Source organism: Camelus ferus, chromosome 32 (assembly GCF_009834535.1).
Source record: "Camelus ferus isolate YT-003-E chromosome 32, BCGSAC_Cfer_1.0, whole genome shotgun sequence".
Classification (NCBI taxonomy): domain Eukaryota; kingdom Metazoa; phylum Chordata; class Mammalia; order Artiodactyla; family Camelidae; genus Camelus; species Camelus ferus.
The window spans coordinates 2840277-2867380 of NC_045727.1; the positions used below are offsets into that span (position 1 = coordinate 2840277).

The following is a 27104-nucleotide window of genomic DNA, read 5'->3' on the forward strand; positions in this document are numbered from 1 at the left end:
TCTTCTGGCGGGTTGGAGGTAAATAGGCACATTCTGAAAAATCGGGCAACCAAATGATGACCAGAAAAATAGGGCAATAAGGAGTGTCAATCAGAAGTGAGTTGGATTCTTTCTGATGAAGTAGTTTAGGGAAAGTGAGTTAAAATAGTCTTCACCTACATTCATCTTTTAAACTCTTCTGCTCTTCCTATTAAGTGCTGCTGAGCTGCATAATCTGTTCTGAAATGTCTCTGCAGGAATGTTTTTGTGCAATCCAAAAATTAATGGTTGAATGGTTGAGGTCAGTATCAGCCAGTAACGGATCTCTGTCCATCCCTAAAAAAATTTTTTTAATGTCACACTGTGGATGCAGCCAAAAAACCCATGGGTAACACAGTCATGGGGCAGGAGGTCTGGTGCCAGACAGCAGGGTTCAGGCTCTGCCCTTTTGGTCTGGGGCCGGCATCCAAGGCCTTTGAGCCTTTCTGAGCCTTGGTTGCCTCACCTGTAAGTTAGGGGTAGTTCAGTCAAGTGGCATCTGACACGTTGATGAGATTCTAAAGTTCTCTGCACACAAGGCCAAAATCTGGTAGAGTCAGAATTAGCCTTCAAACACCCACAAAGGAGTGAACCCACAGTGCCGTATGAGAGACCCTCACACAGCCTGGCAGTATGCCCATCACAGCCCATCTTTCTGCCTTTATCTGGCCAGTCGACTCCATGCTTGGTCAAACCAGATTGAGTGTCTGCTTGTGTTCAGGGCCTATGATGCAAAAAACAATGACACGTCTTTACACACCAGGGTAAGAATACATACGGCTTGCTGATAATGGAAGAACAGAGTCAGGGCCTGCAGGAGTCAAGAACTGGTTTTGGGTGTTTGTTTCTCTGAGTACATAGTAGAATTTGTGTATATTAGCATGTATCTGTAGGGCCACAGCCTAGCTGCCTCCTTGGGGACTTGGTGAAGATTAAATAAGGTTGTGTCCGTGAGAGTCTGTGGTGCTCTGGACAGGTGTTTGGTGTCGTAAGTATGAGTGAGCAGTCCATTCAGGGAAGTGGTAGGGAGGGGTGTGATTGGCTTTTAAAAAATATTTTTGTAGGCGGGGATGTTGTGTGTTTTGCAGCCCCTGGGGAACCCTGATGACTTGGTTTCTGTTGAGCTTGTGGGTTAGTTGGAGGGGGCAGGCATTGACTCTGCAGAGAGCTCCCAGCCTTTCGCTGGGTTAAGTCTGGCCTCCAGCCCCCTTGAGAGACATCCCCTCTACTGTGGGCTAATATGACTCCTTTGTTTGGCTACAGAATGTCCTGAAGGAGCACGCGGACGACGACCCCAGTCTGGCCATCACTGGGGTCCCTGTAGTCACTTGGCCAAAGAAGACTCCAAAGGTAAGATGCAGATTGCCCGTGGCTGGGAGACAATATCCACCGCCTTTTCACATCTCCTGTAAGATGCATGTCTGCAGCTTTTCAGGGAGGATTCCTGGGAGAGGGCCTGCCAGTTAAGATGAATGGTTTTCGTGATTTGCAAGTTTTTGTTTTTAAAACGGGACCGCTTCCCCTAGGTGTGGAAACTGCAGGCAGTGCCCCCTGCTGGTCACTCAGAAAACTGGGGAAGTGATGCCTCACCTTTCCTGCATTAGGTGAAGTTTCATCCTTTCCTCTCCTCTCTCCTTTCTTCTGTCCTTCCTTATTTCCCTTCTTCCTCCAGCTGCTTTGTGGGCTGTTTTCTCCTCTTTTGAAAGTTACTTTTTTCTCTTTCTAAATTGATTTGATGCTCACCATGAAACATCTAATCAAACAGGGAAGGACAAAGACACTAGGGGTAGTAGGAGTGACGTCCCTGAGGACTTACCAGGGGCGGGTTGCTCTGCCTGTCCCCTACATCTGTCTTATTCAGGCTCCAGAAATCCTTTGGGATAGACACTTACAATTTGTTTTACAGGTGAGGAAACTGAGGCTTAAAAAAAAGGTGAAGTCACTTGTTAGAGTACTTGGCAGAGTTGGGGATGCAGAGATCAGTCTGTGACAGCAGAGAGCAAACTTTCAGCCAGTGTCCACCCTGAAGTCCACTGTCCAGAGAAAACCAGTAACATTTTGGTGTGTCGAGGGTGGGCTATATATCAACCCATCTATCTACCATCATTCTGTCTCGGCTTCATGACTATTTTGAGCAAGTTATCTAAGCTCCCAGAACCTTACTTTCCTCGTCTGTAAAAAGGGGCTATAGCAGTACTTGCTTCAAACGATCATTATGAGGACTCAAGGAGATGATGCGTGCGGGTCCGTAGGGTGAGGCTGACCCGTAGTAAGTGGTCTCTAAATGTTAGTTGTAACCTAAACAGCCTCCCCATTGATGGGTATTTTGCCAATTTCTGAGGGTTTTTTTTTTTTTTTTTTGGTGTTGTAAAAAACACTGAGAAGAACCTTCTAGGTCTGTGCTGTCCATACAGGTAGCCACTAGCCAGATGTGGCCCCTGAGGACTTGAACTATGGAGGCTCCAGAGTGAGATGTGCCTTCAGTGTAATACACACAGCAGATCTCAAAGACTTAGTGCAGAAGAGAACCATGTAAAAAGCAATTTAATTTACTTTTCATATTGATTGCATATTGGAATGAGAGTTGCCAGATTTTAAAAAGGAAGCCCATTTAAATTTGAATTTCAGATAAATAGTGGATACATTTTTTTTAGCATAAGTATATCCCATGTATGACACGGGATATACTTATGCTAAAAAAAAGAGGTTTTGTTTTTTTCATCTGAAATGTAATGGGGCATACTGTAATTTTATTTGCTAAATCTGGCAACCTTAGTTGAAATGATAGTATTTTGGATATATTAGTTAAACAAAATGGGTTATTAATATTTTGTTTCACCTGTTTCTTTTTACTGTTTAAAATGTGGCTTCAAAAAAAAATTTAAAGGACGTATGTGGCTCCCATATTTCTATTGGACAGTGCCTTTCTTGGTTTTTCGTTTCACCTTTGTTTGATTGTCTTCTTTGAGTACATTCCTAAATGTGGAATCACTGATGGGAAAGGGGCACCTGTTGCTTGTGGGTACTGAATTCTAATTCTGTTTGAAGCTTAGTGGGAACCAAGGTGTCCATAGGAGTAAAAAGGATTTGTGTCCACATCGTCTGCCTTTAGCTCCCCTATCTGTGGAAGGGTGTGGGGTTTGAGAGTTGCCTTCCCCCTACATAGGCAATAACTATAAATGCCATTTATCAGACCACAAACCGTGCTTGCAGACCTACATCCTGAATCAGCCCAGCCAGGCCCCCGGCTGCTGTGAACCTGTAGAGGAAACCGTGGCTTCGCCTTGCTGCCTGCTTCCCTCCTGGCTGAGGGATTGTTCCATGCGAGGGATTAGGGTTTGTAGAACATGGGCTTTTAAAACTACTCTCCGTAATCTCAGAATTAAGGGAGGGGTCCAGACGAGCCTTTCTGGAGGAAATCACTTGAGGACCACAGTGTGCCCTGTCTGCCATGCCTGAGACCCTCAGCCCACCCCTCAGGGGGCGTCCAGGCATTCTTTGCCGCCTTTTCTCCGAAGGCCTGGAAACAGGAAGCTGGCTTCTAAAGATTCCCAGGGAGGCCTGGTCTGTCGGCACTGGTCTGTACACAAGTTCAGCGTGGCCGTGTCAGCACTGGTGGGCGACCTGGGAGCCCTTGGGCAGGTTGGTTGGGAGTAGGTGGGGGGAGAGGGAGAAATAAGAGCCTTTGGCATTTACCAGCACTTGTGGGGTACTAGTCTTTTTTTTTTTTTTAAACACCTTTTTAATAAAACAGATACAACTCACCATACAGTTCTCCGATTTAAAGTGTAAAATTAAATGCTTTTAGTATATTGAAAATTTCAGAGTTGTGCAACCATCACCACAATCTAATTTTAGGGCATTTTCATACCCCCTAAAGGAAACCACATCAGCAGGGAGTTCCCAATCCCCCCGCCCCTACACACCCCACCCCCGTCCCTGGAAACTTTCTGTCTCCATGGATTTGCCTATTCTGGACATTTCTTATAAATAGAATCGTACAATACACGTCCCTTTGTGACTGACTTCTTTCACTTGGCTTACTGTTCTAAACTTCATGTCTGTTGAAGATAGATTTCATAGCGTGTATCGGTACCTCGTTCCTTTAAGGGCTGAATAATCCTCTGTTGTGTGGATGGACCACAGTCTGTCCGTTCATCTGCTTGTGGACATTTGGGCTGTTTTCTGCCTTTTGGCTGTTGTGAATGATGCTGCAATGAACATCGTGTACAGGTTTTTATGTGAACATATGTTTCAGTTTCTCTTGGGTAGAAACCTAGGCCTGCAGTTGACAGTAACTCTATGTTGAAGTTTCTGAGGAACTGCCAGGCTGTTTCCCAGAGTAGCTGCAGCATTTTCTGTTCCCATTAGCAGTTACAAGAGTCCCAGTTTCTCCACATCTTCGCCGACACCTGTTGTTTGCCTTTTTGATTACAGCCTTGCTTGCACTGTCTTTTTCTCCTTAGTTTGTTTTCCTGTAAATTACTTGAAGTTTATTGTATGAGTTTGCAAGGGCTGCTACCAAAGTCCCACAGACTGGGTGGCTTAAAGGACAGAAAACTAATTTTTTCACTGTTCTAAGGCTAGAAGTCTGAGATCAAGGCGTCAGTTGGCAGGACATATTTCTTCTGAGGACCCTCTCCTTGGCTTGGCGATGGCTGTTGTCTCTCTGTGTCTTCACACGGTCTTCCCTTCGTGTGTGTCCTAACCTCCTCTAATAAGGACACCAGTCACACAGAATTAGGGCCTACCCTAACGACCCTGTTTTAACTCAGTTACCTCTTTAAAGATCTATCTCCAAATACAGTCACATTCTGAGGTGCTGGGGGTTAAGACTTCAATATATGGATTTGGGGAAAACACAATTTAGCCCATAACATGTATTATAACTTATTTCAGAGTCACGATAAGGAATAAGTAACGTAACAATGACTGCCATGACTCCCCTCCCCCAGCTCTAGAAATAAATTATTGCCAGTATAGCCAACCCCCCCGGGTATTCCTCCTCTGTGTATGCAACAGTTTTTAGATCTTATTTAATTCTTCAAACGAGGCTGGGATGGGGACAGTATTATCTTCATGATGCAGTTGAAACCGGGGGCTCAGAGAGGTGCGCTGGTAAGCCTGGGGCCACACAGCTTATGAATCTAAGGCGTTCCTCCCCAGATTTGTCCCTGCGCCTGAGGAACTCAATGAAATGTGGTAGAAGGAAGGAGGAGGGGGGCAGGCTGCTGTATTTATGCATTTCCTGGCTGGTGGGGTTAAAAAGTTAACAGGAAAGGAAGAAGTAAGTAAACGACTGACTGCCTGGGCCGCCCAGGTCTCTGGATTCCCAGGTTTGCAGTCGGCTTCCTTCCAATTTGATGCAGGTTGGGTTGAAAGATCAAGGGTGCTCAGTGAGGCTGTCAGGATGCGAGGCAGGGAGCGGTACTGGGCCTGGGTCAGGTTACCTAAGTAATTAATGCTAAATGATGATTGGCAAGAAATGCTTTGATCTCCCACCTTGCCTCCCTGAGAACAAAGTCCCTTTCTGGAACTGATTAGGTGCCATGAGGTCATTTCTGATGTGGTGTCTTTCAAATCAAAGATGCTACTGAATCACCCTCTGTCACCATTCACCTGATTGGCTGTTTTCACCAGTGGTGATGGATTTGTTTGGCTCTGTCTACACTCTGGCCACTTCCTTTTATGACCAAGTGGCAGGATTTGGGGGGCCTGTCTGTGACCTGAGAACCAAGCCAAGGGAACTGAACTTACTTGAGGCCCGACTTCTGACCTCAGCCTTATTAGCAAGTTGACCTTCTCCCCACCAGCCAGACACTGCTGCCTGGCCAGCTTACCGGTTGGTTCACAGAGAAGGAAACTGAGGAAGGAGGCGAGATGGAGCCACGGCGAGCCTGCTGGTGCATTTGCTTCTTAATCCATTATCTCCAGTGGTCAAACCAGGCTGCCTCCTGAATTTCAATTATTGGCAGTTTTCCTGGCGTGTAGGAGCAGAGACGCTCGAGTGTGTACCAGCGAGGACCCCGACGGGGATGTGGGGACAGCAGTTAGTGGATCAGCTCCTTTGTGGGGACATTCTGGGGCCACACAGGAACCACAGGAGGAAGTGACACACACACCTGATGTCTTTGTCACCCTCGGTTCTGCTTTCTCTTCCCCTTCCTCCGCACTTGGTCACTTAGATCCAGGAGGCCTGATAAGTCTGGGGTCCCCTGGGAGTGACACACACAGCCTTTCCCTGAAGGACAGGCTCGTAAGTCATTGAGAGAGGCCCCCACATACTTCCTGCTCCCAATTCCTGTCACCCCTGAGTAATTAAGTTGATGATGTATAGTGGAGGATGGGGGCGGGGGGCAAGGATAATGACTGCCATTTGTTGTCGCTGTCTCAGGGCCAGACAGTTTCCTAGAAAGGTGGTGTGGTCTAAGGAGGACCAACCCTCAGGCTGGTGGCATCAGCTTTAACTGGGAAACATAATTTAAAAACATAAACAGCTTCCTGGACCCCAGCCCAGACACTCTGATTCGGTAGGTGTGGTTGGGGCCTGGGAACCTGTGCCTTCTAAATGCTTCACAGGTAATTCTCATGCACAGTTAGAGTGAGATCTGGGGTCAGATGCATCTGGGGATTGACTCCTGGCTGTGCCACTTACTAGCTGTGTGGTCGTGGGCAAGTCTGAGCCTCAGTTTACTCATCTGTACAAAGGGCTAATAGTGCCTTTCCTACAAGGTTGCAGTGAGATGCTATCTGTAAAATACCTCTACGGTAGGCCACCAATCAGTGATAGCAATTCTAATTTTTCATAATTATGTTTTATAAATAAATGATATCCCTGAATCTACCCACCCGGAAGGCAGAAATAGAGGGCACTGAAGGAGGAGCCGGATCAGGAGGAGGGGTGATTGGTTTAGAGACATTTCCCATCCCTAGATCCTTACTGGTTGGTGCAGAAACTGCATCTCAAGCAGGAGCCTGAATGGCTTAATTTCACTGAAGTGTCACAGCTGGCGCCTCCTGCGAAAGGGCTGGTTTGTGACAGTGCTTCTCCGTTATGCCTTCCTCACTCCCCTGAAGGGAGAAGTCCCAGGCCTGCGAAGCGGGAGGGTGACAGTTGCCATAGAAGGTGCTGGAAAAGGCCTCAAGATCTTGCCTGGTCTGGGAGCAGCCTTGGGGAGCGGGGACATGAGATGCTCCCCAGGCAGGGAGGAGGCCGGCAGCGGGGGCACAGGGCCCGGAGCTGGAGGCCAGGGGAGCAGAGAGAGGCACGAGGGGCAGGTGGACGGTGGGGAGAGGGCAGTGAGCGGAGCCGAGTGGAAAAGGACCTGGGACCCTTATCTGGAATCCCCAGGGCTCCCCTCAGTGGCAGCGAAGTCATTTGTGGGGTTTGGTGTCCGCCAGGTTCCCAGGAGTACAGGTAGCAAAAACCCCTGGTCAGAGAATAGCCGCAGAAGATGGTCTGCCCATTCTGGAGAATGTTGTCTACAACAACAGCAACAGAAAGATATAGGTGCAAGACTGGTGGTGGTTCAAGGATGCCACGGTTTCCTACAAGCTGAGGCCCAGGTCTCTGAGCAGTTTATGTGAGCTCTGATTCCAAAACTGTTAGTGGCCGAACCATATGACAGGGATCCTGGCAGAGCCCCCCCCACCTCCATTTTAGTGATGTGAAATGAAGCCGGAAAGTGGATGTTTATAGAGTCACCCCACGTGAGATCCAGGCAGGACGGAGCAGTAGCCCTACCTGCTGGCTTTTGTAGGTAAGAGTTTTAGCCGTCTTCTCCGTGTCTCCACATTGTCTTCCCTCTGTACTTGCCTGTGTCCAAACTTCCTCTTTGTGTAAGGACACCAGCCATACTGGGTTAGGGCCCTAATGACCTCATTTTAACTTGAGCACCTCGGGGAAGACCCCGTTCCTAAATACGGCCACATTCTGAGGTGCTGCAGGGGCAGGACTTACTGTATGAACTTGGGGTGGACACATTTGAGGCTGTACACTTGTCAAACCTTCACTGACTCTCTATCGTCTTTAAAACCATCTCCCAAATTTTTAAGCTGGACTTGAGTGCCCATGTCCCCAGTTGCCTTAGAATCTCGTGATGTCCTTGCGTCTTCTCTGCATTGCAGGGGAACTGAATTACCCCACATTTTCCGTTTCCTTGCCGTCTTGGCCTTCGCTCCTGCTGATTCTCCTGCAGGGATTGTCCATCTTTATTTTCCCACGTTCCATCCCTTCTCTCCACCTCGAGGCCCAGCCTAATTCCTTCTTCACCAGGAAGCCTCCTGGGCTGGGTATCTTCTAGATGTGCCTCCAGACCCTCTCCAGCCTCCTCCCACCTGCTGTGCGGGCCCCATCAAAGAGGTTCCTTGCCTCTCTGGCTTCTGGTTGGGCTCAGCCAATGGGAGGGAGGTACCAGCAGAGACAGGACAGGAGGAGAGGGAGCTTGGGGTGTTTATTCCCCCATCTTCCTCCCTATGGGATCATGACAGGATGGCTGTCCTCTTCCATTGGGGACCACAGCTCCTGTTTCTTGGCCTTCTCCTGCTTTTCTTTCTGGATTTCTGGTAACAGTTCCCTCCCCTGGTCCATCAGCCAAAGGGAGGTGATGGCTCATCACTGTCTTTAGGCATGGGGTGCACCACCTCGCCTTCACCCTGCTTACGCTCTGTGAATGGAGCCTCTGTTAAACTCCCCTCCATGGCCTGGTGTGAAGGTACCGGGGGGCCATCCATTTCCTGCCAGCATCCTGACTGATAGACTTCCCAGTTTCTCTTTCGGCCGGACGTCCACATTCTCCTCTGCGTTTTGTTGCATATCTGTCTTCAGCTTCTGTTAGCTTCTTGAGACTGGAGTTCATCTTATTAATTTTTTCCTTATCCACGTTTATGTCCTGTCATGCAAGATTGCTCCCAGATAGCGAAAGCCCAGGAAATGTTCGTTGAATGAATGAACTTGACAGCAAGTTTTCCCCAGAGCTTCTGAAAGACGAAGTTTTCAATCAGCTTCAGTCTCGTTGCCCTCTTTCACCTGCTCTCCAAATGCCTTTGACTTGTCTCTTTGGTGAGAATAAGGTTCTCTCGTTACTTTAATTTGTATGTACCAGCCCCAACCAACTATGAAAAGAACCCTAAATAAAAGAGTCCTAAGAAGGGCTCTTGCTTTTCCCTAGACCCTTTTGTCCTTCACATTTAGGCATCTCTCTTTATCCCCCTGGACTTAAAATGATCTTATCTCTCACCTGGAATTTTTCAGCCATCATCTGTATCATTTTAGAACATTTTTTTGGAACTTTTAGACAGTGTTCAGCTAAAATAACCTGTAATTAAAGTCTGCAGCCCAGGATTTTTTTCTTGGTCTGATAACCTGCTCAACTGTCTCTGTTAATAATGCCAAAGACAAGTTCTTGGAAAGCAATTGAGATATTGGGGGCTCCTGCCTTTGGTGGAGTAATTAGACAGCCAGGCAGCCAGGCGCTGGAAATGATTGCCTGCCATTATTGTGGTTTTATTCCTGGAACGATGGTCTATCCTTCAGACTTTTTTTTTTTTTTTGTCAAATGTCATTGTCTATTTCCCATTTTAAAGGAGAGTACTTGATCACTGACACTGAGAATAAGCTGTCATGTTCTCCCCCCCCCCCCCCCCGCGGACCCCTCTCTAATTTGGCTTTGTTAGGAAGACGGATATGTGTGCAACCAAATGATGTTGTCGGATAATCTGCTCTCCAAATTTAGGTGATCTACAGAGAAAGGGCACCATTAAATGAACACAGTTGACATATTTGCATTATTTAAGTTTGCTTCTTGTTACAAAGGTGGGAAGGGGAAGTGTATTTGTTGGGACAAGGGGAACCTTAGTTATATACAAAGAAAGATGGGAAGTGAATGCTATAGTAAAACCTGCCCTTAACCACTGACCGTCTCCACCAATAAATGTAAATGACTAAACAGAAAGATGCTTTGCAGGAGATCAGAGGTAGTCTCACTTATAAAAATGATTTTTTTGTTGTTGTTGTTGTTATTTAGATTCATTTCTCTCTTAGTTACTGTTTACGGGACAAGATGGCAGGAGTGGGCTGCGTTGGGGACTACCCTGGGGAAGCTTGTTGGTTTGATGTTTCCAATTGATTGATTCTTCTGGGGAAGGTGTTGTTTCATTTCTTTGAATTTTATTTATTTTTAATCACTTTTTGTAAATTGTGGGAAAAGATACATAACATAAAATTGACTATTTTAACCACTTTTAGGTGTGCAATTCAATGGCATTGAGTCCATTCACATTATTGTACAACCATCGCCACCACCCATCTCCAGACCTTTTCCATCATCTGAAACTACAAATCTTAATCCCATAAAGAATGAGTCCCCAGTCCTCCTTCTCCCAGCTCCTGGCAGCCACCTTTCTGCTTTCTGTCTCTATGAATCTGACTCCTCTCCCCCCGAGGTCCCTTATAAGTGGACTCAGGCAGTATTTGTCTTTTTGTGACTGGCTCATTCCACGTAGCGTAATGTCCTCAAGGTTGTAGCTGGTATCAGAATCCTCTTCCTTTTTAAACTTGAATGGTATTCCATTGTATGGATACACTACATTTTGTTTATCCATTCATCTGTTGATGGATACTTGGGTTGCTTCCACCTTTGGCTATTATAAATAATGCTGCTATGAACATGGGTGTGTAAACATCTTTTCAAGTCCTTATTTTCAGTTCTTTTGAGTACATACCCAGAAATGGAATTGCTGGATCATAGAGTAATTATATACTTAATTTTCTGAGGAGCTGCCATACTGTTTTCCACAGCAGCTGCACCAATTTATATTCCCATCAACAGTACACAAGGGTTCCAATTTCTCCACATCTTTGCCAGCACTTACTATTTTCTGGGTTTTTTTTTAAAATAATAACCATCCTAATGGATGTGAAATGGTGGGTGTTATTTCTTTTTAACTAACTTTATCTTTTATGTTGATGCATTCTTTAGAGAATTACAGACATCATGACATTCCACCCTTAAATACTTAGGTTTGCATCTCTGAAAAAGAAGAATATTTTTCTCCATACCCAAAATAAAATTATTACACCTGAAAAATTTATAATTCCTCAATACCTCCTAATAATGCTTCATATAAATTATCTTTGCAGCTACTTTGCCCAAACCAGGATCCAAGCCAGGACCACACAATGCATCTGTCCTTAATTCTTTCTTTTCATCTTGAGCTTTCTCAGGATGTTGGCTGGTAGAGAAGATGGAACCCTGTCCTGAAGGCTATATCACGTTACACATTTATCTGGTTGCTTCCTTGGGGTGTCATTTAGCTTTTTCCCTGTCTCTTGTAATTTCTGTAAATTGGAAATTAGATCTAAAGGCTTGGTTAGATTGTAGTTAAATATCATAGGTAGTGGATTAAGGTGATGGTGGCCTGATTATTACCCTATTATTGAGTTCAGTCATGTTCATCCCTGGATCCCCCAGAGAATAATCTGGAAGGGGACACATTGTGCCCCTGCTTTCGTGTGCCATTCACTGACGGTTTCAGTGAATCAGCTGATTATTCTTTCTTGTATTAATAAATTTATTAGGAGGTGAGATGAAGCTTTGAAGTACTGTCATGCCTCCCGTATGAATTAGCTGGCATTCTTCTGCAGAGTTTTGCCTCATCAACCAGGGCTACCCTTAAATACAGGGCCTACTGCAAAGGCAGCACACATGGTTAATTCTTCCCCTTTAAATAACAGTTTTCAGAGTAAGGAGTTGGTTTAATGGCTGCTTCAAACGGTGACAGATGCGTTTTGTCAGACTTTTTCTATTTTGAGTGTCATGGTAAACTCATGGATTTTCATAGATCCAGGGGGCTTTTAGAGGCAAATTGGCTTGCTGGAGATGAGCCATTTTTTTAAAAAAGCAAGAATGTAGATGAAGAGAGTCCCATGGCAGCAGCCAAAGTGTGTGTCTGTGTGTCTGTCCCCATCCCCGCCTCTACTCCCAACCAAACCAACCTTGTGTGTATTTGCATTTGTCTGGGGTCCCTAAGTGAAAACCTTTCAAGTGCTGTCAGAGCCCATCAGACCCCCACAGTGACTGTTAGCAGCTCATTTAAGAGGTGATTCAACTATCACTTTGTTTTGGTTAATTTCAACGGGCCCCAGAGATTAGGGGCTACCTTCCTAACTGGGCTACCTTTCAGGAATAGGAAGATTATTCTTAAATGATGGCTGATGAAAAAGAAAAAAAAGAACTACACTTTTAAACTTAAAGTAAAATCCACCAAACTTAAAATTAACCATTTTAAAGTACTGGTTCAGTGGCATTTAGTATGTCCATGATGTTGTGCAAGCATCATTTCTTTCTAAATTCCAAGATATTTTCATCACTCCCAGAAGAAACCTCGTACCCATTAGCAGTCACTCCCCCCCACCAGGCCCTGGCAACCACTAATCTGTTTTCTGCCCCTATGGATTTGCCTTTTCTGGACATTTCATATCAATAGAATCATACAATACATAGCCTTTTGTGTCTGGCTTGTTTCATTTAGCATCATATTTTCAAGACTTCTCGCATTGTAGCTTGTGTCAGTACTTCATTCCTTTTTGTGGCTGAATAATATTCCATTGTATGGATGGACCCCATTTTGTCTACCTATTCATCAGTGGGTAGAATTTGAGTTGTTTCCCCTTCTTGACTATTGTGAACTGAGCTGCTAATTTTATTCCTATTTTGCCTCTTTACTGTCTGCTATATCATCCCATTTTGAGTGAGCTTTGGATTTGGTCTTTTCTTTTGAGTCTTTATCATCAGGTCCTCCAAGGTCTTTCTTTGGAGGAAGGTGGGATAAACAATGTGATGGGTGCTCTGGTTAGGAAGGAAACCAAGGGAGAGACTTGGTCTTGTTAAGAAAAATATTTTTAGGGGGAGGGTATAGCTCGGTGGAGTGTGTGCTTAGCATATACGAGGTCCTGGGTTCAATCCCCAGTACCTCCATTAAAAATAAATAAATAAATAAATAAATAAATAAATAAATAAATAAATAAATAAATAAATAATTACATAAATAAACTTAATCTCCCCCCATCCCAAGAAAGAGAAGGCACTTTAAAAAAAGAAAAATATTTTTAAATTACAAAAGTCTGGTTGTAGGTACAAATTATGCTGGCATTTTACATATTTTTAGCCCTATTTTCTGGGGTGGGAGGTAGGATTGTAAAATGATCCCACGAGTCTCCGAATTGTCTGAGTGCTCAGCCTCAGCCTGGAGTTTTGTAGGGAAATGAATGGAGAAAGGAAGTAACTTTCTAAGGTCAGCAGTTGAGTTGGAAATGGGGTGGATGGCGGGAAACATTTCTCAGATCAATGCCACTCACCTGTTAAATTAGTTAATTAAAAAAAAATCCTGTGCACAGTCACAAATCTTCCAGTGAACGTAAATATTTGTTGGTTGATCTTGGCAATGCAAGGAGACAGTATTAGGAGGGGAACCCTATTTAACAGAAAGCTCCATCTCTTTAAAGGACCCGTATGACAGATATACGTGGGTTTTAAATGCTTGTGGAATGATTCTCCAGGGGAACAATAAAAAGCAATTAAATAACATTAGTAATTTCCCTAACAGAAATCACTGCAGCCCTTGGTCTGTTGTACAGTCCATCTTTGAACCATAGTTTTATCCAGGCAGCCCTGAAATTAGTCCTAAATTACTATGTGACACCATGCAAAAATTCCTCTTATTTATATTTTATTAGAAAAATAATTCTCCAAAAGACCTTCTCCTTTTGCTGTTAACGGAGAAAAACCTATTGAAGAACAGAGAGACAAATGGTAAAATAATAGTAAAGTAACTGAAGCATTCATTCTCTGTTGCTTGTTAAGCATACATTATTGCAGGCATTAGGAAGCAACCCATCGCGTCATTTCTGTTCCTTCCTTAGGGGCACGTTTACAAATGGTGTCCCTCGGTTCAGGAGCGTGCCGGCCAGTTACTGGTCTGGACGCAGAATTCATTCTCTTTCCCTGAGCCAATTCTCTGGAAGATAATGTTCCCAAGCTTTAGCCATGCCCTTGTGATGGACACAAGGAAATGGGCCACATGCCAGAGAGACCCTTCCCTCCAGAACCCAGAGTCCAGGGGGCGCTTAATCCAGCCTGCCCCTTTCCCTACCCATTCCTGGAAGTGGGGATGGAGCGGACGGCTGCCCTCTTCCTTTTATCCCATTTACTCCTTTGTCCCTGCTCTGGGTCAGCCTGCAGCACCGTTAGGTGGCTCAGTCTAAGCAAAATCTCTTGGCTGACTGGGGTCCTCCCCAGTGTCTCATGGTCTGATAGGCAGACCAGAAAATTAAACGACACTCAGAGAGAAAGCAGAGAAGTTGTGATGACTGTGACCAAAGCGGACTTGGCTTCCATCTGTTTTTGTTTATTTCCTCACCACTTGGTGAAAGTTCTGGATCCTCTTGGCTGAGGGCAAGCACCAACTGCCCTGGTGGCATCAGCTTTGGGGAACTCTTTCTAGGAATGTAAGCCTTGGCTAAGTAGAGCTGCGAGAGTGTTCAGTTTTTGGGGTCACTGGGAGAGGAGGTCAAGAGGGAGAAAGGACCAGCCTTAAGGCACAATGTAAATGCTAAATTTTAAGGTGGCAATTCTACTGGGCCAGCCCTGGCATAATGTATTTTATATATAATAGTCCAGCATGCTATTAATACAAAACAATGTTGGATAGTTGTGTGTACCAGTTAGCTAAAGGAAGCTTGAAGAGGAATTTTTCAGAAGTGTTAGGATAGTGGCTGCCAGCAGGAGCCTTGGTTAGAGTTTGGAGAGAACCTGGCACATTGTCATTTCTTTCTTTCTTTCTTTTTTAGTATTTTATTTATTATTGTATTATTTTATTTAAGGGGGTAGGTAATTGGGTTTATTTATTTTTAGAGGAGGTACTGGGGATTGAACCCAGGACCTCATGCATGCCAAGCACACACTCTACCACTTGAGCTATACCCTCCCCCCAAGTCATTTCTTAATCCTGGTTTCCTCCTTCCACAGTCAGCCCCTAGCAGACTGATCAGACAGCAGTCTGGTTACCAAAACCATACCTACCTGTCCTAAAATTGGATTTGAACTGAGAACTCAGAGTTTGCAAAATGTAGTACGGGATAGTTCCTTTTTTTTCGGCATAAGTCTGAATATTTCACTTGGATTATTACACTGGTCTCAACTTGGCATCCTCCTCTCTTGTCTCTGTCATGAGGCATTAGTGTGTGATTAACAGCCCAGGCTGCAGGCTCTAGCTGCCTATGGGTTCAGATCCAGGTCCTTCTACTACCTAGCAGCGATGTGCCTCAGTTTCCTCATCTATAAAAAGAGTGAACAATGGAACATATCTCATGGGCTGTCTAAAAGAATACATGAGAGAATATCTACACCACACTTAGCACAGGGTCTAGCCCTTCAACCATGCATATAAATATTAGCTACTGCTATTGCCTAGAGGGGTCTCTGGATGGTATTCTATAAGGGACCCTGGGTTCAGAGCTACTTCCTAATTTTCTTTGGGTCTCAGTTTCCTTACCTGTGAAGTGAGGGGGTCTGGTGAGGCCCCTTCTGGCTCAGAAATGATGTAACGGAAGGAAGGAAGTTTGTGTTAGCTGCAGCTTCTGTTCATCAACACTTTCCCTTTCTCTTCTTTGAGCCATGATAAATGAGAACTGTCTTTTTACTTCCTTAAAATACAAAAGTGAACATTTGAGAATTCTCAAAAGAAATCAACCCAAAGACAAATCTGAATTATCTTGCACTTCTAATAGGTAATGAGAAAGACCTTTGAGAAAAAGTCCTTCTTCCATACCTCTCTTTTGATGTATTATGTTATTTATGTATCTCTGTACCCTTGCAGTTTTGACCAATTACGGTGAAGTGAAAGCGGGATTAGCATTCTTTCAGCTCCTCCTCTTTCTTTAGGGGACTTCCTACTGGGTAGAGTGGCCCCCAGAGGTCATCAAATACATCAGATTAAGACTTCAGTCCAGACAGGGTCGTCTTATAAAGGCTGAGACTTTTGGGGGTATACTGAGGTGGAGGGGAGAATATTCTTTACCTTGTTTTTGTTGTTAACCTTGAGTGGATTGTGAAAAATGTAAGAGGGGAAAAAGGAAAGTCAGAACAGGTATGTTTCAGTAAAGAGCAAGTCTGCTGGGATTTTTTCTCCATAGTGTCAGCAGATGTATAAATTTCAGAGAGACTTTAAAATTCACTCAGTAAAACTGACATCCCTGTTTATTCACTCCTGCTGACTCCCTGCTAGAAGTCCCCTGAGTTTTATCTCCACCACACATTCTGCCTTCCTTGAAAGCCCAGGCCATGACCTGCCTGTGGGTCTCTTCTTTTCTCACTATGGATTTTACAGCCAGTGGCCTCGGCATGAATAACAGCTGGCCGACACTGCAGAGTTGGTCACCAGGTTTCACAGTTAATGAGCTTTTTTCTTGGGAAAGCATCTGATCTCTTTACTGAAAGGACCCCCATCCCTTGGTTGGGCAAAGTTTCCCATTTTACAGATGAAGAAATTAAGCAGCTGCATGTATGCATGTTCAGTGTCACCCTGGACATTCCTAGTTAGATGGTGAGTATGCCAGCTGCCTGGCTAAGTCACCCTGCTCCTTAGCTTGAATTTAGCTGTGTTTTTGACAGCTTATAACAGCATTGATCACTATAGCTATGGTCACTGAGCTCCTACTTCAGAGTAAGGGCTGCTGGCGTAAGTGCCCCTTAGACCTTTTTTTTTTTTAATCAATCTCAATTTGGATTTCCAGTAACAGTTTTCTGCAGGAGTGGGCTGCTTTAGGACTAAGCATTAGGAATGTTTCCAGCTTAAGAATTTAGAAACCCACACCTTCAGGGCCATCTTCAGGCACTGCTAGTCTCCTGGGGGACTAGATTCTGGCCTGCCCTGAGCCTTTCCCAGATCGACCCCTGGGCACGAGGAGTTCCTGCCCAAAAGGGTGGGGTCCCCACCTCAGTGGAGAGTGCATTCATGGTTTTCTGTCTGGCAGCCTCCAAGCCCTGTGGCTCAATTGAAACATACCACCCCCAGTTTTACGCTGACTCCCTCTTGACGTGGAAAGGCAAACCTGAGGGCAGAAGAGGGCAACGTCAGGGGACTGGCCCAACCCAACTGCCAGCGTCCTGGGGAACTGGCCCTCCGGACCGTACTCAGGCCAGAGGGCCTGCAGGCTCCGGGTACGGGACTCCCGGGTTCGCAGGCATATCAGGTCCTGGTCCCAGAGCTTGTGCAAACCCGAGAGCCCGTGTGCCCGCTGTCGGGAGCACAGGAACCTGTGCCTAGTGTCACGTGCAGGGCCGCCCCCCGTGGCCGGTTCACCCTGGGGCTCCTGCAAGACGCCCCGCAGGACCACACAAAAGACCCCACCCCAAGTCAGGCGTGCATTTCCTGTTAGAGCGACCGCGGCGTGCAGCCACCCATGTGCATCCCGCCGCGCGCGGGCCGGGCGGGGCGCGGGGCGCGGGGCACGCCCCCACGCAGCCCCAGTCCCCGCGCGCCGGCCGCGAGGGGCCGCCCTCGGCGGGCCCGCCCCCGTGTCACCGCAGGCCGGGCTCCCTTTGTGTGCGGCCCGAGCGCCGCGGCCGCGCCATTGGCCCGCCGGCCCGGGGGGCCAGCCCCTTCCTGGCTCGCCTCATGCATATGCATGAGCGCCCCGGCCCTCCCCCCGTCGGCCCCTCTCCGCCCCCTCCCGCGCGGGCGTGCGAGGCGCGCGGCGCGGCTCCCTCCTCGCGGCAGCGGGAGCCCGAGCCCGAGCCAGGGCGAGCCGAGCCTGCTCCGGGCGGGCGGCGGCGGTGGCGGCGCCGCTCCAGCCATGTCAGCGCGCGCGAGCCTGGGCCCACCATGAGCCATGGCCATGTCCGTGAGCGCCGAGGACGACGACTATGAATCGGAGCCGGACCAGGTCGGCGGCCCGGGGTGGGGCTGAGGGAGGGACCCGCCGCCCGACCTCCCGACCGACCGACTGACGCGCCCCGGGCGGCCGCGACGCCGCCGCTAGGATGAGGAGAAAGTTTTGCAGCCGCCGCCGGCGGGGCCGCCAGGGCCGGGCCCGAGCGGGGCGTGGAGGAGCGCGGCAGGCCGGCGGCCGCCGGGACTCCGCGGGCCCCGCAGCCGGCTGGGGCAGGGGGCGTGTGCGAGCGTCTGTGCGCTAGGGTGGCCGGCCGTGCGGCGGGGACAATGTGGGCCTCGCCGTCGGGCGGGCCCTGCCGGGCGCGGGGCGCGCGGGCCACGGCCGGCGGGCAAGTTGCGGACGCCGGCGGCCGGGCGCGCCTCGCCCTCCCCTCGCGCCCTCGCCCGCGGCCCACGCGCGTGCCGGCCGCTCCGGGCGCACCGGGACCTGCGGGCGCCGGCGCCTCCTTCCTTTATATTCGCAAAGTTGCACCGGGACCCTCGGTCTCTGGGCCAGAGGACGCCCGTGGCCCGGAGGGTGGGCGGCCCAGGGCCCGTGGGCCCGACGGCCCGAGCTTTTGTCTGGGCGCCGCGCGCCCGCCGACCGCCGTGGGCAGACGGAGACAGGAAGGGGTGCGAGGCTCGGGCCGGCGCGGGGAATCCGGAACCCAGCGAGTCCGCTCCGAGGCGGCGGCGGCGGCGGCGGCGGGAGGAAGCCGTGACCCCAGATGGCAGTATTTGGCTTTGGTTGGCTCTAGAAGGGAAAGCAACCTCTCTTGGGACCAGGGGGGAGAAATCTGTGTATAAAACAAAGCCCTGGGTGTGTTTACAGCGTGAATCTACTCCAGGAAGATTCGTGTTTAGGAAGCCGGGGAAGAAAGTTGAGGTTTCACAAGGTAGAATCTGCACAATATTTGAAACAGGACACGGGCGAGGTAGACTTGGCCAGGGAATTAAGCATTGGACGAGTTATCATGTGGGCATGGGACTAGGTGAATAAGATGCTTACTTACAATTCTGGGTGCATTTCCTCAGTGGAGTGAAGATGTTTTGTAATGTTCAGGCCGAGAAGTAGCAACATTTTCCCCCCTCCCATCAGGCGTGGTTGAGGAAGCACGATATATGCTGCCCTTAAATCCTAAAAAACGTAATAAGTGGTTTTATTTAACAGACGAAGTTAGATTGTACATTCTTAGTTTCGCTGGACATTTTTTCAGGCCTATGTGTCTTAGATGTTCCTCAGTCTCACTCCTCTTGTGGAATAGATGAACCCAAAGACAACCCAAGTGGTTTTGGCCTGGAACTTTCATCAAGTCAGTAGCACAGTGTGTGAATAGTTCTCAGTTCTTGCTACTTAGTTCATGCCTCAACTCTGGGTCTGAAAATTTTTAGTTCAGCTTGGATCTGCATAATGACTGCCAACAGTGTACCCTTTCTGCATCTGGTCATTCATAAGACACTTGTATTCACTGTTGACTGTGCTTTGGTGTTTCAGGATTGAGGTTCCTTTTACCTGTTTTGTTTTGGCTTTTTAATTTGGCCACGCCCTATGGCCTGTGGTAGATAGTGTTTGACATGCATCAGACAAGACTCTGTATGTCTCTGGGCTTAAATCACATCTTCAGGTACTGCCACTCCTGAGACAGACTTCCACTGTGAGAGGACCCGTACTCCAGTTTTTTTCCCTTCCTCTTCGTGTTAGTCAGCCCAGTTGTGGCACTTCTGGAGTTGTTGGCAGCGGAAGTTCTCCAGGTTGCCATGTTCACTTTAAGATGATTTTTCCACTCAGGTGCATTGAGGTAGATGACCTCTAAGCCAGGCCCGTGGGCAGCAGGTCTTCCCCATGGTCCCAGTAGGGAAGGTTGCTGTCAGCCACAGACCTGCATTTGCTAATGCCCCCCCCCCAGCTGTGGCTCACTGCTGCTTACCTCCCCCACCCTTTTCTCAGCCCCAGGATTTCTTGGGTTTGAGAAGAGTGGCTTCTTTTAAGGACCTCCAAGTCATCTGTGTCTTCTCAGCAGGAGGCAGAGTCTTTGGAGTCTTTGGCTCACAGGCTCTAGACCCCACTCTTCTCTAAATAAGTCTCCTTCCAGGAGAGGTGGGGGTCTTGGAGTGTAAGCGTGCAGGTATGCCCGGCCACCTGCTGCATGGAATTCTCCAACGGAGGCCCTGTTGGGGAGGTACTGTTGCCTGGTCTGTGCGCTGAACCCCAGGCCCCTCATCAGAAATTTGCCTGCTTTCCCTTAAAGTCTGTGTACTTCTCTTGTCCCCACCCAAGGCTGGTGTCCAGCCTTGGGTGGCATCAGGCTTCCTTACACCTGTTTTGCTGGGCTGGCCTCTCTGCCCCATGCCTTCCCATAGCAGCCCGGGGGGTCCCTTGCTCCCAGTGTCAGGGGATGTCCAGATGGGAGTGAGGGGTAATTGTGGATGGGACGTGACCCTTGGCTAGGCCTTCTCTCATGGACTTCTTTTGCTTCTCCAGTGCAGAATGTGTTGGAAAGTTCTTCAGCTCTGCTTTTCAGTTTGAGGAGATGCCCCTTAACGAAGAGTGGTTAATAAGGATAATTCTTGTTCCATCTTTTATTTTTTTTTAACCGCCATCCTCCCCTCCCTGCAGTGAAAATAAATTTATTCCTTTCATTTTTAAACTATAAAAATGATTACTGCTCATTGTTAAAAATAACAATTAGGAAATTATGGTGAAGAAAATCTCTTAGAAATTTATATGGGTATAAGCACTGTGTTACCATTACAGATTTGCTTAAGAGTCAAATTTTCAGATAGGGTGCTGAACCTTCTCAAAATTTCATGTGAAAGTTTTGTGACTTCGTGCCTATATGCATTTTCCTGGGGAAAAGGTCCTTAACTTACCATGGATTCTCTAGAGGTCTGCCCATCCCCTGGGTTTCTGGTAGTGCCTATGTTTTTATTCTCTTGCTCCTTAGCCTCAGTATATAAACAAACCCAAGCCCTCCCTGGAATCTGCAGGTGTGTGTTAAGGGGCCTCCAGCGCAGCTAAAATCCAGCTTTTCCTGGGATATCCATTGTGCTTGAAGATTTGGGAACAGATATGGTGTTGATCTGTGTATAACAGATATGTTATCCAATAGAATGCATCATTAGTATGATAGAGGAATTCCACACTGTTGAGGGACTATGGCTTCCCTTCGTGGGGCCAAGTGTCAGTGTGCTGATGTTAGGGGTAGTTTGGTGGGAAACAGAATTGTCTGCATTGTAAAAACATTCAGCCACGTTTACTGTTTCACTCACTGACTCCTCTTGACAGCTGAAACTCTAGCCCGCTCCCTTCTTAAAACTCTTCCCTGTCTCCGGTGATGCCACAAGCTTCTGCTGCTTTTCCTGCCTTTCTGGCCATTCCTCTGCAGGTTGCTTTTTCTCACCTGGCCCTTGGATGTTTTTAGTCTTGGAGGTACTGCTCAGGACACTCTTTTCACTCTGCCCATTCTCCCTGAACAACCTCCTGGACTTAAGTAGTTTAGCACCTCGTGATGCTGATTCCCAGTGGTGTATCTCAGCTCCGGTCCCTCCTGGCCGCTGGCCACCTTCCTTGGATGTCCCATGGGTCCCTCAGAGTCCATGTGTTCATGGCAGAGTCGTGTTCCTTCCCCTCTTGAGCCCCTTTTCTCCTGTTGCTCGAGCCCAAAACCCCAGGGTCTTCCAGGACTCTTCCTGTTTGCATGCCCCACGTTCAGCCAGCCTCCTGGGTCTTCTAAACCGGCTCTGCTTCTAAACCATCTGCATCATCCCCTCCTCGCCATTCCTTCTATGGCGTCTACTCATGCCTTCTTAACCTTCAGCCTGGACACCTGTAGCATCCTCAGCTCATCTCCCTGTCTTTCATCTTGCCCACCACCCAAAAAATTCACTCCCTGCAGTGTTGCCAGGATACGATCGTGTTGCTCCTGCATGTAAAGTCCTTCAGCTGCTCTTACAGAGGCCACCATTCCTCTAATGTGGTGCAGGTTCAGACTCCTGCCACCGCAAGGCCGTTTTCCAGCAACCATATCAAGCTGTCCCCTGAATGTGTCATCTAGTTGCACATCTCTATCTTACTCTTCCTTCTGCCTAGAATATTCAGTCCCTAACCCCACCCCTACCCCTGGCCTGCAGTGTCCTGTCCTCCCTCTGAGACTCAGTTTAGTCACCACCCCGTGTCTGACGCTTTTGCCAGTGAGACGCTTCTGGGTCAGCACGCCAGGGTCCAGGCTTTAGAGCCACTGCTTGGGTGCATATCTCGGCTTCTCGTTTATTGGCAGTATGGCATTGGGTAGATTAGTTAACTATGCTGTGCCTCAGTTTCCTTATTTCTAAATGGGATAATAATTCCTATCTTATAGATTATTGATACAAGTGTTGAACAGAATGATTTCTTCAACTAATGTTAGCTTTTGATATTATCATTATTGTGTTGCATTGAGTTTATGTGGTTACATGTCCTTCTCTCCTCAAGACTGTACTACCTTTGAGAGTGGGGAACACACCTTACTCATCTGTGTAGTCCCAGCACCCAGCATTGAGTCTGTACATAATTCACAGCCAGAAAATAGTTGGGTGGGTAGATGAGCAAATGTGTGTGTGAGATTAATGTGTGAGTCTCTGGTGCAGATCACATGCTCTACTGGCTAGTGATGTTGAACATTTTTTAATGTGCTTATGGCCCATCTATATCTATCTATCCATCTATCTATCTAAATTTTTTTGTTTTTGAGAATTATCTGCTTAAGTCCTTTGCCCATTTTCAAATTGGGATATTTGTCTTTCTGTCATTGAGTTGTCAGAGATCTTTATATATTCTGGATACTAGCCCTTTACTAGATGTATAATTTGCAAATAATTTCTCTTATTTTGTGGTCTTTTTACTTCATAGTGCCCTTTTAAGCAAAGAAGTTTTTAATTTTGAAGTCTGGTTTATCTTTGTCACCTGTGTTTTTGCTGTCATCCACACACCGTTGCCTCATTCAAGGTCATGAAGATCTATCCTTCTGTTTCCTCCTAAGAGTTTTATGGTTTTAGCTCGTACATTTAGGTCTTCGATCCATTTTTTAGTTAACTTTTGTATATAATGTGGGGTAAAGGTCCAGCTTCATCCTTTGGCATGTGGATATCCACTTACCCCATTTGTTGAAAAGACTGTTCTTTCCCCCACTGAATTGTCTTGACACCCTTGTCGAAAGTCAGTTGGTCATAAATATTGTGGGGGTTTATTTCTGAACTCTGAGTTCTAGTTGATCTGCATTGATCTGTATGTCTGTCCTTAAGCGAGTACCACACTGTCTTGCTTACTGTAGCTTTGCAGTAAGTTTCGAAATCAGGAAGTGTGAGTCTTCCAGCTTTGTTCTTCATTTTCAGGATTGTTTTGACTATTTCAGATCCCCTGCATTTTCACATAAATTTCAGGATCAGCTGTTCATTTTCTGCAGAAAAGTGAGCTGTGATTTTCATAGGGGTTGCATTGAATCTGTGGACCACGTTAGGGAGTATTGCCATCTTAACGGTATTATCTTTCCATGAACACGGGATGTCTTTTCATTAATTCAGGGTAATCCAAGTCATGTTAATCCCAGTATTTTAGAGATGAGGGACTGAAGGGTCTGCCCATGATTATTCTGGAGAATAGAAGCTATAGGAGAGCACTCAGTTAACATTTGCAGAATGAATGAGTGAACGAATGGACTACCTTAATAGTGTTCCTTTTAAGGATGATGCTTATGAGGTGCTGATGGGTGAAAAAGGGTTGGAGTACTAAGGTCTGTATGTGGGCGTGTGGGCTCCGTTTTCCTAACCAGATGGAGCTGAGGATATGGGTCCTGGGCTGATAAAATCAACAAATGGCCTTGGGGTTTGGGAGGCTGGTTTGTATGTGGAAGTCAGTGGATACCATCACTCCCTTTGGCTGAGAACGCTTCATGCTGAACTTAACAAATTAGGGGGCATCTGGGTTACTTGATAAATAGAGGCACAGGAAGGATAGCGTGGATTGGTTTGTGAACCTTTAGATGTCACCCCAAAGAGATTAGAACAGAAGCTTTGTGTGAAAACAGTGCAGGGGGAGGGGCTTGTTCACCTTCCCTGACGGAGACCCTCCGATGTCTTTCTTACCTGTTGATTTTCTGTGACCTTTATGAGGATCCTGCATTTCAGGTGTTGCTCGGTTGACTGCTGACCAGCCAGCTGGTACCACTTCCTGCAAAGGCTGGCCGGTGAAGCTGCAGGTGGCAGCGCTTTTGTAGCATGTTTGGCAGCTGGGCAGAGAGGGCCTGAATCAGGGCCTTTGGAAACAGCGGCCCTTACATCTCTTCCTTCGAGGTGTTGCCTGCCATTGGCTCTGTCATTTTCCAGGATGTCTCAGCTGCCACTGAGATCCAGGCAGATTTGGTTTTTTCCATAGTGTGGAAAAGTGCTTCTTGAGGTGGGAATGAACTTTAGAAAGCAGGGGAAGGTGGGCTGGTTTCACAGTCAAGTCCGGGCTTCGTGACTCTGGCTGGATCTGCACGACTCTGTCACTTCCAGGGGTGTTCAGCGGCCATTTATACCTGACGCTCCTTACTAGGAGGCAAGAGCTGTGTTTGGCCTCCTGGAATTTTTTTTTTTTTCAGGCTTTCACCAAAGAAGCTAGTCCTTGGAATCTCCTGCTCCAGGTCCAGCATGTGAGCCCTTTGCCTCTGGTTTTGCCCTTGGAGGGTGGACAGTGCGCTGCCCTCTGTGTACCTGACTCGAGGCTCTGAGTCACCCACCCCGTTGCCCATTTTTCAGGGATGTGAGAAGTGAGTTGCCAACAGGACGTGTTCTCTTTATCAGAGTCTTCTGGGCTGTGAAGAGGGAGAAACCTTCCTGGGCTCCATTTCTCTGGAAGTTGAGGTGCTTCTCTGCACCTCCTGTTGGCACCCATTCTACTATGGGCATCAAGGGATTAGCTATGAACCCTTTCTAGAGGTGTGTGGTTAGTTCCTGGGGGCTCTGGGGGGTCTCGTCGTACTTGGCTTGTGCATAGCTGTGGATTATAACGTTCTCCCGTGGCTTGGGGGCACGCACATCCTCTGCTGGCTCTGTGACCTGGGGCAGGTCACTTAATCTTTAGCTCCAGTTTCCTCATCTGAAAAACGGCATCTCCCATAGGGTTATTACTGGGAAACTAGGTAATATTGTATGTAAAATGATGAGTAGGATGGCGGGCACTTGGCAAGTACCCCCTGCACTCTGCTGTTACTGTCCCTGCCATCGCTACTTCTGCTCAGCAGGCCTTGCTACTTAGTTTTCAGGCCTATGGTCCCTTATGTGCTGTTCTCAAATCTAAAGCCTCTGAAAACTGATCTTTTTTTTTTTTTTTTTTTTTTAACTTCTCATCTGGCAGCAAGACCTGACTTGAATTGACAGGTGATGCGTAGGCTGATTTATCCCTCTTAAGGTGCCGAAGCTGCAGGACTTCTCACATGCATGACTCGGGGTGCCCCACCTCCCTGGCTGTGGTGTGTGGTTTGGTGCTGGGGGGCCCTCCACTGCTTGAAGAAGGAATAACTTGCATTGGGGCAGCCCCTTTCCCTGCCCCAGGGCCTTCCAAGTGACGGGTCCTCTGGCTGGGCTGCCCCCAAGGTAAGGGCGGGCACAGCTGAGTGGGAGCAGCGAGCACGTGTGGGCCAGCAGAGCCACGTCTGGTGCCTCCTTTCATCTTTGGAGTTCGGAACAGGTGTAGGGGGCTAGAGATCCAGGGTGGCAGTGCTTCCTGGAGGGGCACCTCGGCCCCAGAGGTGCTGCGGTTTCCTCACATGCTGCAGGCTGTTGGGAGAATAAATCTGTGGGAAGGGGCCACTTGGGTGTGAACACCAAAAGGTGTGTGGGGGCCTTCAGCTCTGCACGGGGACCCCTGCACTGCAGGAGAGCATGATGGTGGCGAGGCTTGATTCCTGGAGATCTGTGGACTGCTTTCTTTCCTAAAGTGATTGTGAGTTTCTAAGCAGCCCCTGTCGTTTTGGGGGAGCTGTAAGTGTGTGTTGTGGGAGAAGAGCTCCCTGGAAGGAAGACACTCTGCACTGTGATGCATTGTGACCGCATTTCTGGGTCCAGGAGCTAGCAAGGGATGGGACTTTGTTTTCGGGATCCAAGTATGACAAGCAACTAAAATGAAAAGGCTGGGACTGGACTGAAGCTTGTTTCATTGGCAGAGAAGGGGCTCTAAGCACTACTAGATGCCAATTAGACCAGATAGTTTTGAGGTGAGAGTGTGTCTCCCTGACAGAGGGGTGATCCATTTTTCAGCAAACTCAGAAAGTTGCTTCAGACGAGACCTGCTCTACCTACGATCCTGGTCCTTCCCACTTCTGATCCTCAGGGGACAGCAGACCTTGGTGGACAGTGGACAGTGTCCCAGCAGCCGGCATCTGAGCTCCACCATAGATCCTGGTTTGCAAGAGGCTCTGGGGCTGGTAGCCAGGTTGTAATGACCTTAGAGCAGGATGTGTGGCTGGTTTGTGCCCTGCTTAGCATTTAACATCACCTTCTTCTGTTCATCTGCCTGTTTCCCTGAGTCACAGGGTAAGAAGGATTGGAGCCAGTTTGGGGAAGGTCTCAGACGTCAGTTCCTCAGGGTTACTGGCTTGCTCTCCTGAGGTCTGGGTTGCTGAGTACGTCCTATGTGCCTGCCATCTTGTTGAGGAACACTGGTGACAACACACTGTCCGTAACTGCCCTCCTGGGCTCCCTGTCTCAAAGGGAAGACCCATGAGAGAACAGACAGTGACGGTCAGTGCTGTGACGGGGGCCCAGTGCAGGGCGCTCAGGGAGGGCTGCCAGGAGAAGGCAGTGTGGAAACTGGGTCCTGCAGCCTGAGCAGGCATCAGCCGGGGGAGTGTGTTCCTGGCAGAGGAAACAGAGGAGGACTGTGTGGCCTCTCTGGGGAAGGACGAATGGCCTGAGGAGCCTGGCCTGAGGTGTGGGGGCCACTGAAGGGTCCGGAGCCAGGGCGTGCTGCCGTCGGAAGCAGGGGTGCCCCACGTTGGCTCCCTGGGGCCGCCATGATGAAGTGCCAAAACCTGGGTGGCTTGAAACGATGTCTTCTCACACAGTTCTGGAGCCTAGAAGTTGGGAGTCAAGGTGTCGGCAGGGCGGTGCTTCCTCTGAAGGCTCTAGGCGAGGACCCG

The 27104-nt window shown here is 47.9% G+C and overlaps 1 protein-coding gene across 9 annotated transcripts in view; it reads left to right on the forward strand.

Annotated features, from left to right (window-relative positions):
- Positions 1-27104, forward strand: part of KDM2B (lysine demethylase 2B) — a 107673-nt gene that overhangs the window by 61486 nt on the left and 19083 nt on the right. For all 9 annotated transcript variants that reach the window (XM_032471849.1, XM_032471852.1, XM_032471847.1 and 6 more), the window contains one exon: positions 1282-1368. In XM_032471849.1, coding sequence (XP_032327740.1) covers positions 1282-1368 — 87 coding nt within the window. The remainder of the gene's footprint in view (positions 1-1281; positions 1369-27104) is intronic.